General features: G+C 35.8%; 2 protein-coding genes across 11 annotated transcripts in view; one reads left to right on the forward strand and one right to left on the reverse strand.

The window, feature by feature from the left end:
* Nucleotides 1-1,357, reverse strand: part of LOC101735304 (alpha-1,6-mannosyl-glycoprotein 2-beta-N-acetylglucosaminyltransferase) — a 64,218-nt gene extending 62,861 nt beyond the window's left edge. For 4 of the 8 annotated variants that reach the window (XR_009974222.1, XR_009974220.1, XM_038013712.2 and 1 more), the window contains exon 1: nucleotides 946-1,357. The gene's annotated coding sequence lies outside the window, so the exon portion shown is untranslated. The remainder of the gene's footprint in view (nucleotides 1-945) is intronic. The other 4 variants (XR_009974221.1, XR_009974219.1, XM_062671019.1 and 1 more) reach the window with 2 other exon arrangements.
* A 7,348-nt stretch (nucleotides 1,358-8,705) lies between these two features.
* The window catches only part of LOC119629098 (endoribonuclease Dcr-1), a 51,265-nt gene continuing 46,984 nt past the window's right edge, over nucleotides 8,706-12,986 (forward strand). For 2 of the 3 annotated variants that reach the window (XM_038013803.2, XM_038013804.2), the window contains exons 1-5: nucleotides 8,731-9,050; nucleotides 9,775-9,923; nucleotides 10,337-10,496; nucleotides 11,226-11,351; nucleotides 11,559-12,007. In XM_038013803.2, the coding sequence (XP_037869731.1) occupies nucleotides 9,775-9,923; nucleotides 10,337-10,496; nucleotides 11,226-11,351; nucleotides 11,559-12,007 (884 nt within the window). In that variant the 5' untranslated portion in view covers nucleotides 8,731-9,050. Of the gene's footprint in view, nucleotides 9,328-9,774; nucleotides 9,924-10,336; nucleotides 10,497-11,225; nucleotides 11,352-11,558; nucleotides 12,008-12,986 lie in introns of all 3 variants that reach the window. The other variant, XM_062671020.1, reaches the window with a different exon arrangement.

A 12,986-nucleotide genomic window follows, 5' to 3' on the forward strand; every position in this document is an offset into this window, starting at 1 on the left:
ATTAGGGGTAATTTTTACTAAAACACTATGCTGGAGTTTGTACTCTTACTGAGGACAAGTGTGTCTAACAATATTCCACGAATAGCATCCATAATAAGGCATGATTCTGTGAAGCACTGCTCTTGCTAGGGCTAATGATAGCAACACTTCCGGCTTGAGCTCCAAGAGCTCACCTACACGTTAGGGTAAAGCTGAAATAGCCTCTCAAGGCTATCAGCATAGGTAGAAAAAAAAAAGAAGGTCAACACCACCAACTCTAAAAAGGTGGTCAATATAGCCAATTTACTTTAGTTTATTATCAACACAGAGATCCATGAAGCACTGAACTTCAAGGCATTAAAGAAGGAAATAAAAAACTAAGCCGCAGTATAAAGGTGTAATTTATTGTCCAACTTTTTGGACCACTCAGTCAAAATAATAAAAATCATATAAATCCTTGCTTTAATTGTAAAGCAATAGATTAAAATGATTTTATTAACTTGAACTGTACATGTCTATGAAATCAGAATCTTTCAACATATCTAACAAGGTTGAAACTTTGGCCTAATATATCAGGATTCCCAGGATAAAAAAATTTATTTATTTTTGACCTGTTTTTAACTAGGGTTTTTTTGTTTTATTTTACACTATATTTATTTATATCATAGTTTATGTGGTGACATATGGAAATGTATCATACTCATGGTCAAAATAATATTTTGTTGTCCCCTAGTGCGAGGTTTAAAACAATCAGGTGCAACTTCATCATTGAATATTTGAAATAGACTCAGTATTAAAGTGAGTATTAAAAATATCATCTTTATTTCTTGGTAATTTTTTTATAGTTAATTTAATAATTTTGTTTTCGATAATTCTTATTTGTCTGATAAAAAAGCGGTTATTGAAGTTACCTAACGTATAAGTTTTAAGTTTAAAAACATGAAGATATAAGTAAACTAAACTTACCGATTATGAGGTCCAGAATCCGGTTTAGTTTAATTAATGTTACGTAAATTTAATTCGGCAATAAACGTACACTAAAATAATTTTGTAACATAAAATATCGTCTTGTTTTATTTTTCTAAACAAATTATTAAGAGTCGCGGTAACAAAACTAGCGCAAATATATTGATTTAAATCAAACACTACACGTATTTTTTTTATTAAACATTACTTTTTACAATGAAGCGAATTCTTTAGAACGTGTTGTTGTGAAATGGCGCGTCTGTTTAGGTCAAGCATTCAGTCACATGATGCTAATTCAGCGAATAAAATATGTTTTTAAAAGGAACAAATGATGACACCAACTGTACAATTCGCTAAATGCGCATAGGTAGGTATGTACCTACCTTAGGTAGGTAGTAGAAAAGGTAGAATTGTGACAGATCTTTTCAATGTTACTATTGCTTGAAAGCTGAAATGCTTCCAAATATTTTTTTGTATGATTTTCAATTTTTTTTGTCTGCTATAATTAAAAGATACTACAATCAGATCTTCCCTGACAACTGATTTCTAAGCACCTTCGAAGAAGACGGTAAAACTTGAATTAAGGACACCAGACACGAATTCTAAAAGACAGTGGACAACAGACTTACCGACTTATTTATGAGCTTCAAGTGTAGAAAATCTTACATTAAAAAGTAGGTGTTGGATCACGAACCGCAACGAACTAATGAATTCATTGGCAAAGTATCAAATATTTTACAAAATAATAACAGGTTTGTTTGTGCTCTGAGCGTTCATGTGACTTTTATCTGACTGGTTGTGTAAATTAGAATATTTCATGTATTAACAATGATTTAAATATTATTATAACGATAGTCTTAACAAAGAATCACCTTAATAGTAAGAAGTACCTATCTTTTGTACTATCATTCACTACCTTGCACTACTATTTCCATACATCTTCTAGTTACACGTATCTCCTCTCTACGTATCACATGACCATAACACGCTAATTGTCCGCTAAATTATTAATAAGCGTCTAATATTTTTATTTGTGGTTCTACTTTTTTTTTTGCAATTGGGTTTTTTGCTTCAAATCATAATTTAATATAATTATTTCATATGATTATCTCCTTCTTCTTCTTCTGAGTCGGTCTCTTCATTGTTGAAGGTCGTGTTTAGCTTGAACTCTTGATCACTCGATACAATATGCTTCTCCATGTCATCCTGTCCTCGGCAGTCTTTATAGCTTCGCTTATTGGCAGGGCGGTGAGTGTCTTTACCAGATCTGACCAGCGGGTAAGTCAGCATTCACGCGATCTTCTCCCGTCAACCTGACTAAGTACCATAAACGTCTCTAGGTTATCGAGGTCTCTATGACGTAACATCCACCTCCAACACCACATTTCAAAAGAGTCGATCTTTACCCTCTCACTTCATCTTATCGTCCTAGCTTCGGTGCCATAAACGACAAATGTATGTATGTATGTACAAATGTATGTAAAAAACAAATGTACGTACCAGCCTCACTTTGGTTTTTCGAGATATATATATATATATTTATTGCTTAGATGAGTGGACGAGCTCACAGCCCACTTGGTGTTAAGTGGTTACTGGGGCCCATAGACATCTACAACGTAAATGCGCCACCCACCTTGAGATATAAGTTCTAAGGTCTCAGTATAGTTACAACGGCTGCCCCACCCTTCAAACCAAAACGCATTACTGCTTCACGGCAGAAATAGGCAGGGTGGTGGTACCTATCCGCGCGGAATCACAAGAGGTCCTACCACTAGTAATTACGCAAATTATAATTTTGCGGGCTTGATTTTTATTACACGATGCTATTCCTTCACCGTGGAAGTCAATCGTGAACATTTGTTGAGTACGTATTTCATTAGAAAAATTGATCCCCGCCTGAGATTCGAACACCGGTGGATCGCTTAACACGAATGCACCGGACGTCTTATCGCTTAGGCCACGATGATTGTCAACATTTAGATTCTTCTGACTATATCTTTCTCACTGCCATCCTCAACACCAAGAAGAGAGCCAAGACAAAAGAACTGGTCAGCAAATTCCAAGTCGTGAAGTTCAATAAAGCGAATAAGCATACCAGGTCCGTCTATCTTCAATACCTTAGTCTTCGCCTTATGGTGAGACCAACTAATTCACTCTCCTTTTCCCCCCTAGTAAAGACTTGCGCTAGTTCTTGCCCGGATGATGCGAATAGTGTGTGGCATCTACGCAACGGAGGTTGCTGATTTTCCTGCCGCCAATGGATATTCCACCCTTCTAGCCATCTAAGGGTCGTCTCATAATATATTTTCCGCAAATTTTGAATAGAATCGGTGACAATATATAACCCTGCCTAACACCTTTTTGAGGTTTAAAGGGCTTTGACAGGTTGTTGTACACTTTCTCTAGTACCTATGCTTCCGTTCTGGTACTGGCTTGTGATGAGAACGACGAGGTGCTGTACCCCATCGATCAATGGCGGATCCATGGGGGGCTCATGGGGGTCATGACCACCCCCTAAGCTGGTTCCAGGACTTAGATGGACCACTGATTGAATATACCTAATGATTTTATTTATACATATATTTTGTCACCATACAGATTTTATGTAACTACATACCTTCAACGTTTAATTAATTTAATATAATATAATAACTTTGTATAATGGCAAACGTTTGGGAACGAACGCATCTAAATTTGACTATGTGACCCCCTCCTGGCGCCAAAGTTGGATCCGCCCTTGCCATCGATCCTAATGAAAATGGGAGTACCACAGCACCTCATATGACTATACAAAAACAGACACCAAATGTAATTTTTTTTGGGTGGAACCCAAAAGGTCTAAGTCACAAAATAAAGCATGTAGGTAGTGAAAAATATTTTTACTTCAAGGCTCATAATTAAAGTGTATTTTACACTGAAGTATGAAACCTAGTATTTTATATGTTCAAGACTTCGATCATCAATAGTTACTATTGTTGATCGAAGGTTCAAGACATTGGCAGCACTGTTATCTGATTTTGCAGTAGACGCGAATCAAATGGCAAATGTTGTGCAAAAGGAGAGTTGCATGATATTAATTAAATATATTAATGCATAAACGGTTTCTCGGATAAAACCCAAATGCACATAATTTACTTTTGTACATAAAATTAACGTTTACCTAGAAATAATTTCTATAATCGCTGTAATATAAATAATAACTTCGTAAATACGTTTTGTGTTGTAACCTTCTTTTTCATATTCCATTATTTGAAATATACTTCGAACACATTGTCATTTTTACCATCTATCATTATTATATTTTATGCTATGTCTTGAAAACATTGTTTTATTATATTGGCGACGAGTTAAAAAAAAATTAAGATGAACGATGAACAATTCGCATTATTTTTACATGCACAACAAAATCAGCAAGAACAGATTTTACAAATCTTGAAGTTGTTGGTACCAGCAGCTTGCAATACAACAGCCAAGAGCGTGACGAACGACTCTTTTACAAAACATGATACGGATAACAAGATAAGTATAATCAAACATTTCAATATGGATAAATACAATCCAGATACATTCAGAATTGACGATTACATTGATTTTTTCGAAAACAAATGCAAAATTCTTGATATCGATAACAGCGACTTACAGAAAGATTTGCTTCTGAATTTACTAACACCAGAGATATTTCACGAATTAAAAGTAGCTTTAACGCCTGATTTCGATATAGCTACATACAGCGAAATTTGTAACAAATTATTAGACCTCTATCGCATAAAAACGACGAGGTATAGAGCCTTAACAGAATTTTGGAATTGCACTAGAGAACAAAATGAAACGATGGAACACTATGCAAACAGATTAAAAGGTCTTAGTCGGGATTGTGGCTACACTAATGACTTCCTGGAACGACAATTACGTGACCGCTTTGCCACTGGATTGAATCATCCAGATTTAGAAACCGACTTGAAACAAAAATGGCCTGATTTAGTTCAAATGGTAGACGGAATACCAAGAGAAGTAACCTTCCAACAAATTTTTACAATCTCTCAATCAAGAGAACAAGCAGAACAAGACACACCACGAACAAGTATTAAAAAAATAACAAGACCTCATAAGTCCTCAACATCATCATCATCATTTATCAGTAATAACGAGGAAGAAAGCGATGATGAAGTTATCTGCAGCGTCTTGGGTACACGTAAGAGAGAATGCAAACAAATCGATGTACGGATCAATGGCATACCTTGCACTATGGATTGGGACCCCGGCTCTGCGTATTCAATAATAAACACGACATTGTGGAAAAAATTAGGATCACCATCTTTACAACCCGCCCCGAAACTTAAGGCCTACGGCAACACAAACTTAAAAACAAAGGGAATTACAAAAGTGACAGTCGAAGTCGACGGACTGCAAAAACTTCTACCTGTGGTCGTAATGAAAAATGCCAAACCAATGTTATTTGGTTTACATTGGAGTGAAGTTTTTGAAATGGAATTTCCAAAACCAGTATACTCCATCAAAACATCAATACCGATTACTCTTAAACAAATACTGGATAAACATTCACAACTCTTTGATGGAAAACTAGGAAAAGTTAACAATTATTACGTAAACATACATGTCAAACCAGAAGCTGAACCGATCCACCTTCCTGCACGGCCTATAAAATTCAGCATGAAAAAGAATATAGAAAGGGAGATAGATCGTCTGATCTCAGAAGGGATAGTGGAAAAAGTAGATCCTAATATTACACCTATTGAATGGGCTACACCCACAGTTAACATTCTGAAATCTACAGGGGAAGTTAGGATATGTGGAGACTACAGAACTACACTTAATCCAGTACTTATTAAACATCTACACCCAGTTCCAATTTTCGATCAACTACGCCAAAATCTCGCAAACGGTAAATTATTTTCAAAAATAGACCTTAAAGACGCATACTTACAATTTGAAATAGCACCGGATTCGAAAAAGTACTTGACGTTGTCAACACATAAAGGGTATTTCCAATACAATAGAATGCCTTTTGGAATATCGACTGCTCCTTCAATTTTCCAACATTTTCTGGATCAACTGCTAGGCGATATCACCAATGTAGCTGTATATTTTGACGACATAGCTATAGCAGGGAAAGATCTTTCAGAACATTTACAAACTTTATCTATTGTATTCGATCGCTTACAAAACGCTGGCCTAAAAGTTAATTTAAAGAAATGTAATTTCTTACAGAATCAGATTGAATACCTAGGTCACATAATAGATAAACATGGCATCCACCCAACCAAATCTAAAATTGATGCCATAACTAAGGCTCCAGCACCGTGTAATGCAAAAGAACTACGATCATTTTTAGGACTAGTTAATTTTTACGAACGGTTTGTATCACACCTTCACGGGATTTGTTCGGATCTTCACGATCTAACTAGTGAAAAAAATAGATGGCGTTGGACTGATCATGAAAACAGAATATTTGAAGATACAAAGAAATGCATAACTTCTTCACAACCATTAATTGCATTTGACGAGAAACGTCCCCTTTATTTAGCATGTGACGCTTCCGAAAAGGGATTGGGTGCAGTATTATTCCACAAGGACTCGAACATAGAACAACCAATTGCTTTTGCTTCAAGGAAACTACGTCCAGCGGAAATGAAATATTCCGTTATTGATCGTGAAGCTTTAGCAATAGTATTTGGTATAAAAAAATTTGATCAGTACTTGAGAGGAACGAAATTTAATCTAGTTACGGACCATAAGCCTCTTATACATATTATGGGTGCACACCGCAACCTTCCTAAACTAGCCAATAACCGATTGGTAAGATGGGCCCTAGTAGTGGGAAGTTATCAATATGATATTTACTACAGGAAAGGTGAAAATAACACATTAGCTGATTGCCTTTCCAGATTACCAAACCCTGAAACTGAACCCTCCGAGACAGAAGGGCTTGTACATAAAATAGATCTACGTCTTTTGAGCACTCGAATGACTGACCTTAATCTATCAGAACAGTTACTTATGAAAACAACTTCAAAGGATCATATACTCACAAAAGTTTGTCAAAATTTAAAAACCGGCTGGAGAGAATCAGATTACAATCCAGAAATGAAACCATTCTACAGAAACCGGACTGAATTATCTGTTGAGAATAAGATACTTATGAGGCAAGGACGCATCGTTATACCTACAGCACTCCGAAAAGCCATTCTTACATACCTTCATCGAGGACATCCTGGCATTTCTGCTATGAAAGCACTTTCACGTTACTATGTTTGGTGGCCTAACCTTGACGAAGACATAGAATTATTTGTCAAGAAATGTACCAGATGCCAACAGAACCGCCCTTGTAATCCTGAACTTCCTGTATTTTCCTGGTCCATACCAGAAGAGGTATGGGAGAGAATCCATATCGACTTTGCTGGACCGTTCGAAGGATCGTATTGGTTGGTATTGTGCGACGCTCTCTCCAAATGGGTGGAAATACGATCGATGAAACACATCAACACCAGATCACTTTGTCTTACATTAGATAACATATTTTGTACATTTGGCTTACCAAAAATGATTATATCCGATAATGGACCTCAATTTACATCTTATGAATTTAAAGAATATTGCACAAAACAATCTATTTTACATGTCACATCATCTCCATATCATCCTCGAACAAATGGGCTGGCAGAACGTTTAGTCAGAACATTCAAAAATAGAATGGCATCGGTAGACAACACAAATCTCGAGCGCCGACTATTAGAATTTTTGTTTACATACAGAAACACTCCGCACTCGTCCACTGGTAAATCTCCAGCTGAGATGATGTTTGGACGACAATTGAATTGCATACTTTCCAACATTCGGCCAGACAAAAGAAGATTAATGCAGTATTTACAAGTAAAAGAAAACATTCGTACCACATCACCGAGTTACCGACCAAGTGACCAAGTATATATTAAAACACGCAATGATAAAATATGGGAACCAGCGGTAATTACATCCCGTAAACATAAATATTCATATATTGTTTCAACACCAGGAGGACTAGAAAAACGAAGACACGCTGATCACATCAGGCCACGCGAGTCCTCCACCTCAGAAACCCCGAGGAATGAAAGGGCGCATTCTTCTATGCTGCCGGCGACTGCTTCTCCAGACATTGGAATGGACACAACAATTGACGAAAGGCTAACTAAAAACAAGAATTCGGCAGCAGTACCATTACCTACACCGCAGTCACCTACAAATGTACAAATTTCTCCAAATTCACCTTCACAGCATTCGAAGTTATACTCCTCACCTGCTCCGGTCTCCACTCCTGTGCCATTTGCTCCGCGTCGAAGTAATCGACGTATACAGGCACCCCGCCGTCTGATCAACGAGATGTAGATGGGGAGGAATGTTGTAACCTTCTTTTTCATATTCCATTATTTGAAATATACTTCGAACACATTGTCATTTTTACCATCTATCATTATTATATTTTATGCTATGTCTTGAAAACATTGTTTTATTATATCTTGCCCTTGCCATCGATCCTAATGAAAATGGGAGTACCACAGCACCTCATATGACTATACAAAAACAGACACCAAATGTAATTTTTTTTGGGTGGAACCCAAAAGGTCTAAGTCACAAAATAAAGCATGTAGGTAGTGAAAAATATTTTTACTTCAAGGCTCATAATTAAAGTGTATTTTACACTGAAGTATGAAACCTAGTATTTTATATGTTCAAGACTTCGATCATCAATAGTTACTATTGTTGATCGAAGGTTCAAGACATTGGCAGCACTGTTATCTGATTTTGCAGTAGACGCGAATCAAATGGCAAATGTTGTGCAAAAGGAGAGTTGCATGATATTAATTAAATATATTAATGCATAAACGGTTTCTCGGATAAAACCCAAATGCACATAATTTACTTTTGTACATAAAATTAACGTTTACCTAGAAATAATTTCTATAATCGCTGTAATATAAATAATAACTTCGTAAATACGTTTTGTTTATTACAAATTTAATTGCATTTGATACTATTTCATTATTTTTAACTGTTAAAAATGGTATATTATGTCGTGAATTATATTTAAAGGAAACGAAATAGTAACTGTAAGTTTAAAAACCAAATAAATCAACTCTAAGATAAACTAACCTACGCACTTAAAAACGTTTATTGGGTGCTATGTAGTAAACTAACTGTTGCTTAGATACGCCATTCTGATCCTCGAAGATAAATAAATAAGGTCATAATTAACGAGTTCTAAAACTAAATTGTGTTCCATATTTAAAAACCTTGAGCAGAGATACGATTCAGAACTCTGCTTACTGAATATTTGAGACAATAACAACCTAACCCAGACCCAGAATATCTTATGTTTTCGATCAGGTTTGAAAATCACCCCCAGAGTACAGTAGTTGCAGTGATTAGTTATTAGATCCACTACTAAATTCACACAATACTAGATAATTAAATCCATATTATTTTTATTTCGTTGAAAGTGTTTTTTTTTGTTATTCTTTCATGCTAAAAGAAAGATTAAGATCACGTTTGACATGATTTTATTTAAATTGATTGTATTAAAAGAGTAACATAGCGCTCATTTTTATTCAAAAAAACATCTCATTCTCTGGGGAATCTGTGTCATTATCTTTAGAAAACTTGTCACATTTCCTTGGCCATACAGGCAAATCTGCTGGTAACAATTATATATTCTTTTTATCTACAATAAAACAAAATTTTTGAGACCAATTGTGTACTTTAATATAATATGATGTTTGTCATTACATTTGAAGACAATACATGTATACTGCAAATTACCAACTGTAATTTCAGATGGTGGAGCCATCAATTTACAAGTTTACCACAGCTGAAGGGGGTGCTCGTCTCGCTGCAATTGCATCTGAACGTAACACCCTTGCTGTGGAATACTCAAATTTCATTGCAACCAGGCTGGTCTATGAAGAAGCTTATAAGATACGAGGGTGAGTGTATTATTTGTGTTGTGGAATTAATGTTGTCTTGGCTCTGTCAAATTCTGCTAAAAATATTTAAATACGTGATTGTTGTTCTAGTGTTTTTAATACAGAGTGTGTCAAGGTCAAAATGAAATCAAGGTGAAATTTTAATGGGTGCCCAGGCTCAGACTATGTGAGGAGGATTGGTATTCAGACTGGCTCTCTACTGTAAATGTGCTCTAGTTTCGGTGTTGAGATGCTCATCCAATATCCAATGATGATGTCATTCTTGTTCCACTGTTTGCTTCCAATTTATTTCTTTCACAAAGTAGTAATAATTCCTTCTTCCTTTCATTTTGAAAGGCTTGTCAAATGAGCCATTAAATTAACCATCTGAGAAATCAATAAACAGTTAAATGCCTCATTTACAATATTCCCAGGTCGCTCTATGATAATAAGCAGAGATCAGTGCACGTGACAAGAGAGGATCGTATAAAATGCACCGCCTACGATCTGAGGATTATGACCGACTTGTCGTTGTGTGAGGCTGAGAAATACGATGATGTGTATGATTGGTACGCGGAACTTGATAAGAAAGAAGTAAGTACTGTCCAAATATTTTGAAGTGATAACTTCTTATGGGAGGGTAAACCGCATCATTGCGTAACGCGTTGTGGTGCCAATCAATCTTTCTTTTTCTCTCATGCATATGGCAGCGGTAGTGAGAACATATAAAACTCTTAACTACCTATTTATATAACTTTTTCAATTTATGTTATAACTAGTCTTACATAGGCATTCCTCAAGTTAAACAATTTCAATATTAAATAGTTCAACTTAGATTTGTTTAAATTATCACAATTTTTTTTTTAATATGTTGACTTGTGAACAAGCTCATGGTCCACTTGCTGAAGTAGTTACCGGATGACCTACTTTGAGACATGAAGTCGCAGTCTCAGTTGTATGGTATAAAAGCTGCCTCATCCTTCAATTGGAGTGCATGACTACTTCTTGGCAGAAAGAGCTAGGGTGGTGGCCTGTGTTAATGTTGACTGCCAGCACTTAATGTTGAGTGCAGGGGAGTCATTTAGTGCGGTAGGGGTGGCCTGTGTTGTTTTACACAGTCCATAGAATACTTTTAATGAATGGAAGTCACAGTACTCTGGTATATAATATACTGAATAATATAAGAATAATATGAGAATGCTGCTATGCCCATTTTCTGGCCAATTCTGGTCAATTTTCCATAGTCATGATGCTTAGGAAGAGTTAAAAAAGTGAAGTAACTTTAAAAACATAATATGCTTTTATATTATAATTCTATTTCAGGTTTTGGTCTGCACTTCAGTAGTTTTAAAACGAATTCTAGAAGAGGGAATAATATCAATGGCGAATATTAATGTTCTAATAATTGATAGCTGTCATTTAATAGTGACCGACGAGAATTTGAAATATGTAAGTGAAGTTTAAAATATATAAGTTTCATTGCGCTTAGTTGAAAGTCTGTCCTATTGTGTATTGATAATACAGAGTTCAGACAGAGAACATAAAGTCTTCATGGCCTAAAGGATAACACACCCTGTACATTGAGCAATGCAAATGTGCCAGTGTTCGAATCCAATAACAATAATGAAAACTAATCATTGTGGATTTATTTTATAGATTATGCAAGTTTACAAAGATAGCGAAGAATCAAAAAGACCCCGAATACTTTCGTTGACATATCCTCTCTTTGGATCGCACAAAAAATCTGAAGACATTCATAATGACAAACAGGCAGATAACTCTGAGGATTCAAACAAAAGAGACTCATGTAATTTGAAAGATATGCTGATAGAAGAAGATAAACATGATAATGAAAGGTCAGAAAAAGATATGAGACACTCTCAAACTGATTCACCGAATGAAATTACTTGCGACAGTGACATTGGATCTTTGAAAGATACAAAAACAGACCTAGAACAGGATATAGTTGCTGAAGATAAATCATTAGAGAGCGAAAATATCGATGATTTCGATATGTATGAGAAGTTGGAGTGGAAAATTGAGCAACTGGAGAATGAGTTGTGCTGTAAAATGGATCTTGCTGAAGACATCGACACAGGGAAAAGGTAATGATTATCCTCTAAACCAGAGGTGGGCAAATATTTTGATAGTCTGGCCACATTGCAGTTGAAAATTTGACCTCGGGCCAAACAGTTTTTTTTTCTAATTTTAATTATAGTTGGGTAATCTAAAATATATTGTATTGCTTAATATCTTATCTAAAAAATTTTATGCACCAATTTATATTAGACAAAAACCAATATTTGTGTTTTTAATAATAATATATACAATGCTTCACGGGCTAGACAAGATTCTACCGCCGGGCCGCCATTTGCCCAGGCCTGCTCTAAACTGTTTGTAATTTTATCTCACATAATAATAGACACGGTGGTTGTGCTTACTCATAAATGTTCATAATACAATCAAATCTATGGGCTCCGGGAGCCCTTTTTCATCAGTTGAGTTGTGAGTTTGTTCAATGTAATGAAATAATGTTTGGATTTTCTGTATATTATTTGTGTGTCTCATCATCATCATAATTCTCCTGCCCTTCTCCCAGTCGCCAGACCTGGGGTCGGCGCGACATGCTTTCTCCTTCCATACTTCTCTATCATATCCCCTCTTACACATATCGTCTCTCACGCAATCCATCCATTTCTTATTAGGTCTACCTCTTCCTCTATATCATTCTACATTCATAGTTAACACACTCTTACCAACCTCATTGTCATTTCGTCTCATCGCATGTCCATACCATCCTAAACGCGCACTTCTCAGCTTCTCTGTCACAGGTGCCACTTTCAGACTTCCTCTAACATATTCATTTGGTATTCTATCCATTCTCGTCTTTCACGCAATTCATGCAATTTTTCTTAGGTTCCACCTCTTCCTCTATTTCTGTGTGTGTCCTTAAATAAATTGGTAATAGTCGTTGGATCCGAACCCTGGCTCATTCGGTTCACTGTATTTGATGTATATACATATTTTTAAGGGGTTTTTTGACCTGGTAACTAAGACCTTTAAGTCATGTCTTATTTTAGTTTA

Source organism: Bombyx mori, chromosome 11 (genome assembly GCF_030269925.1).
Source record: "Bombyx mori chromosome 11, ASM3026992v2".
NCBI lineage: Eukaryota > Metazoa > Arthropoda > Insecta > Lepidoptera > Bombycidae > Bombyx > Bombyx mori.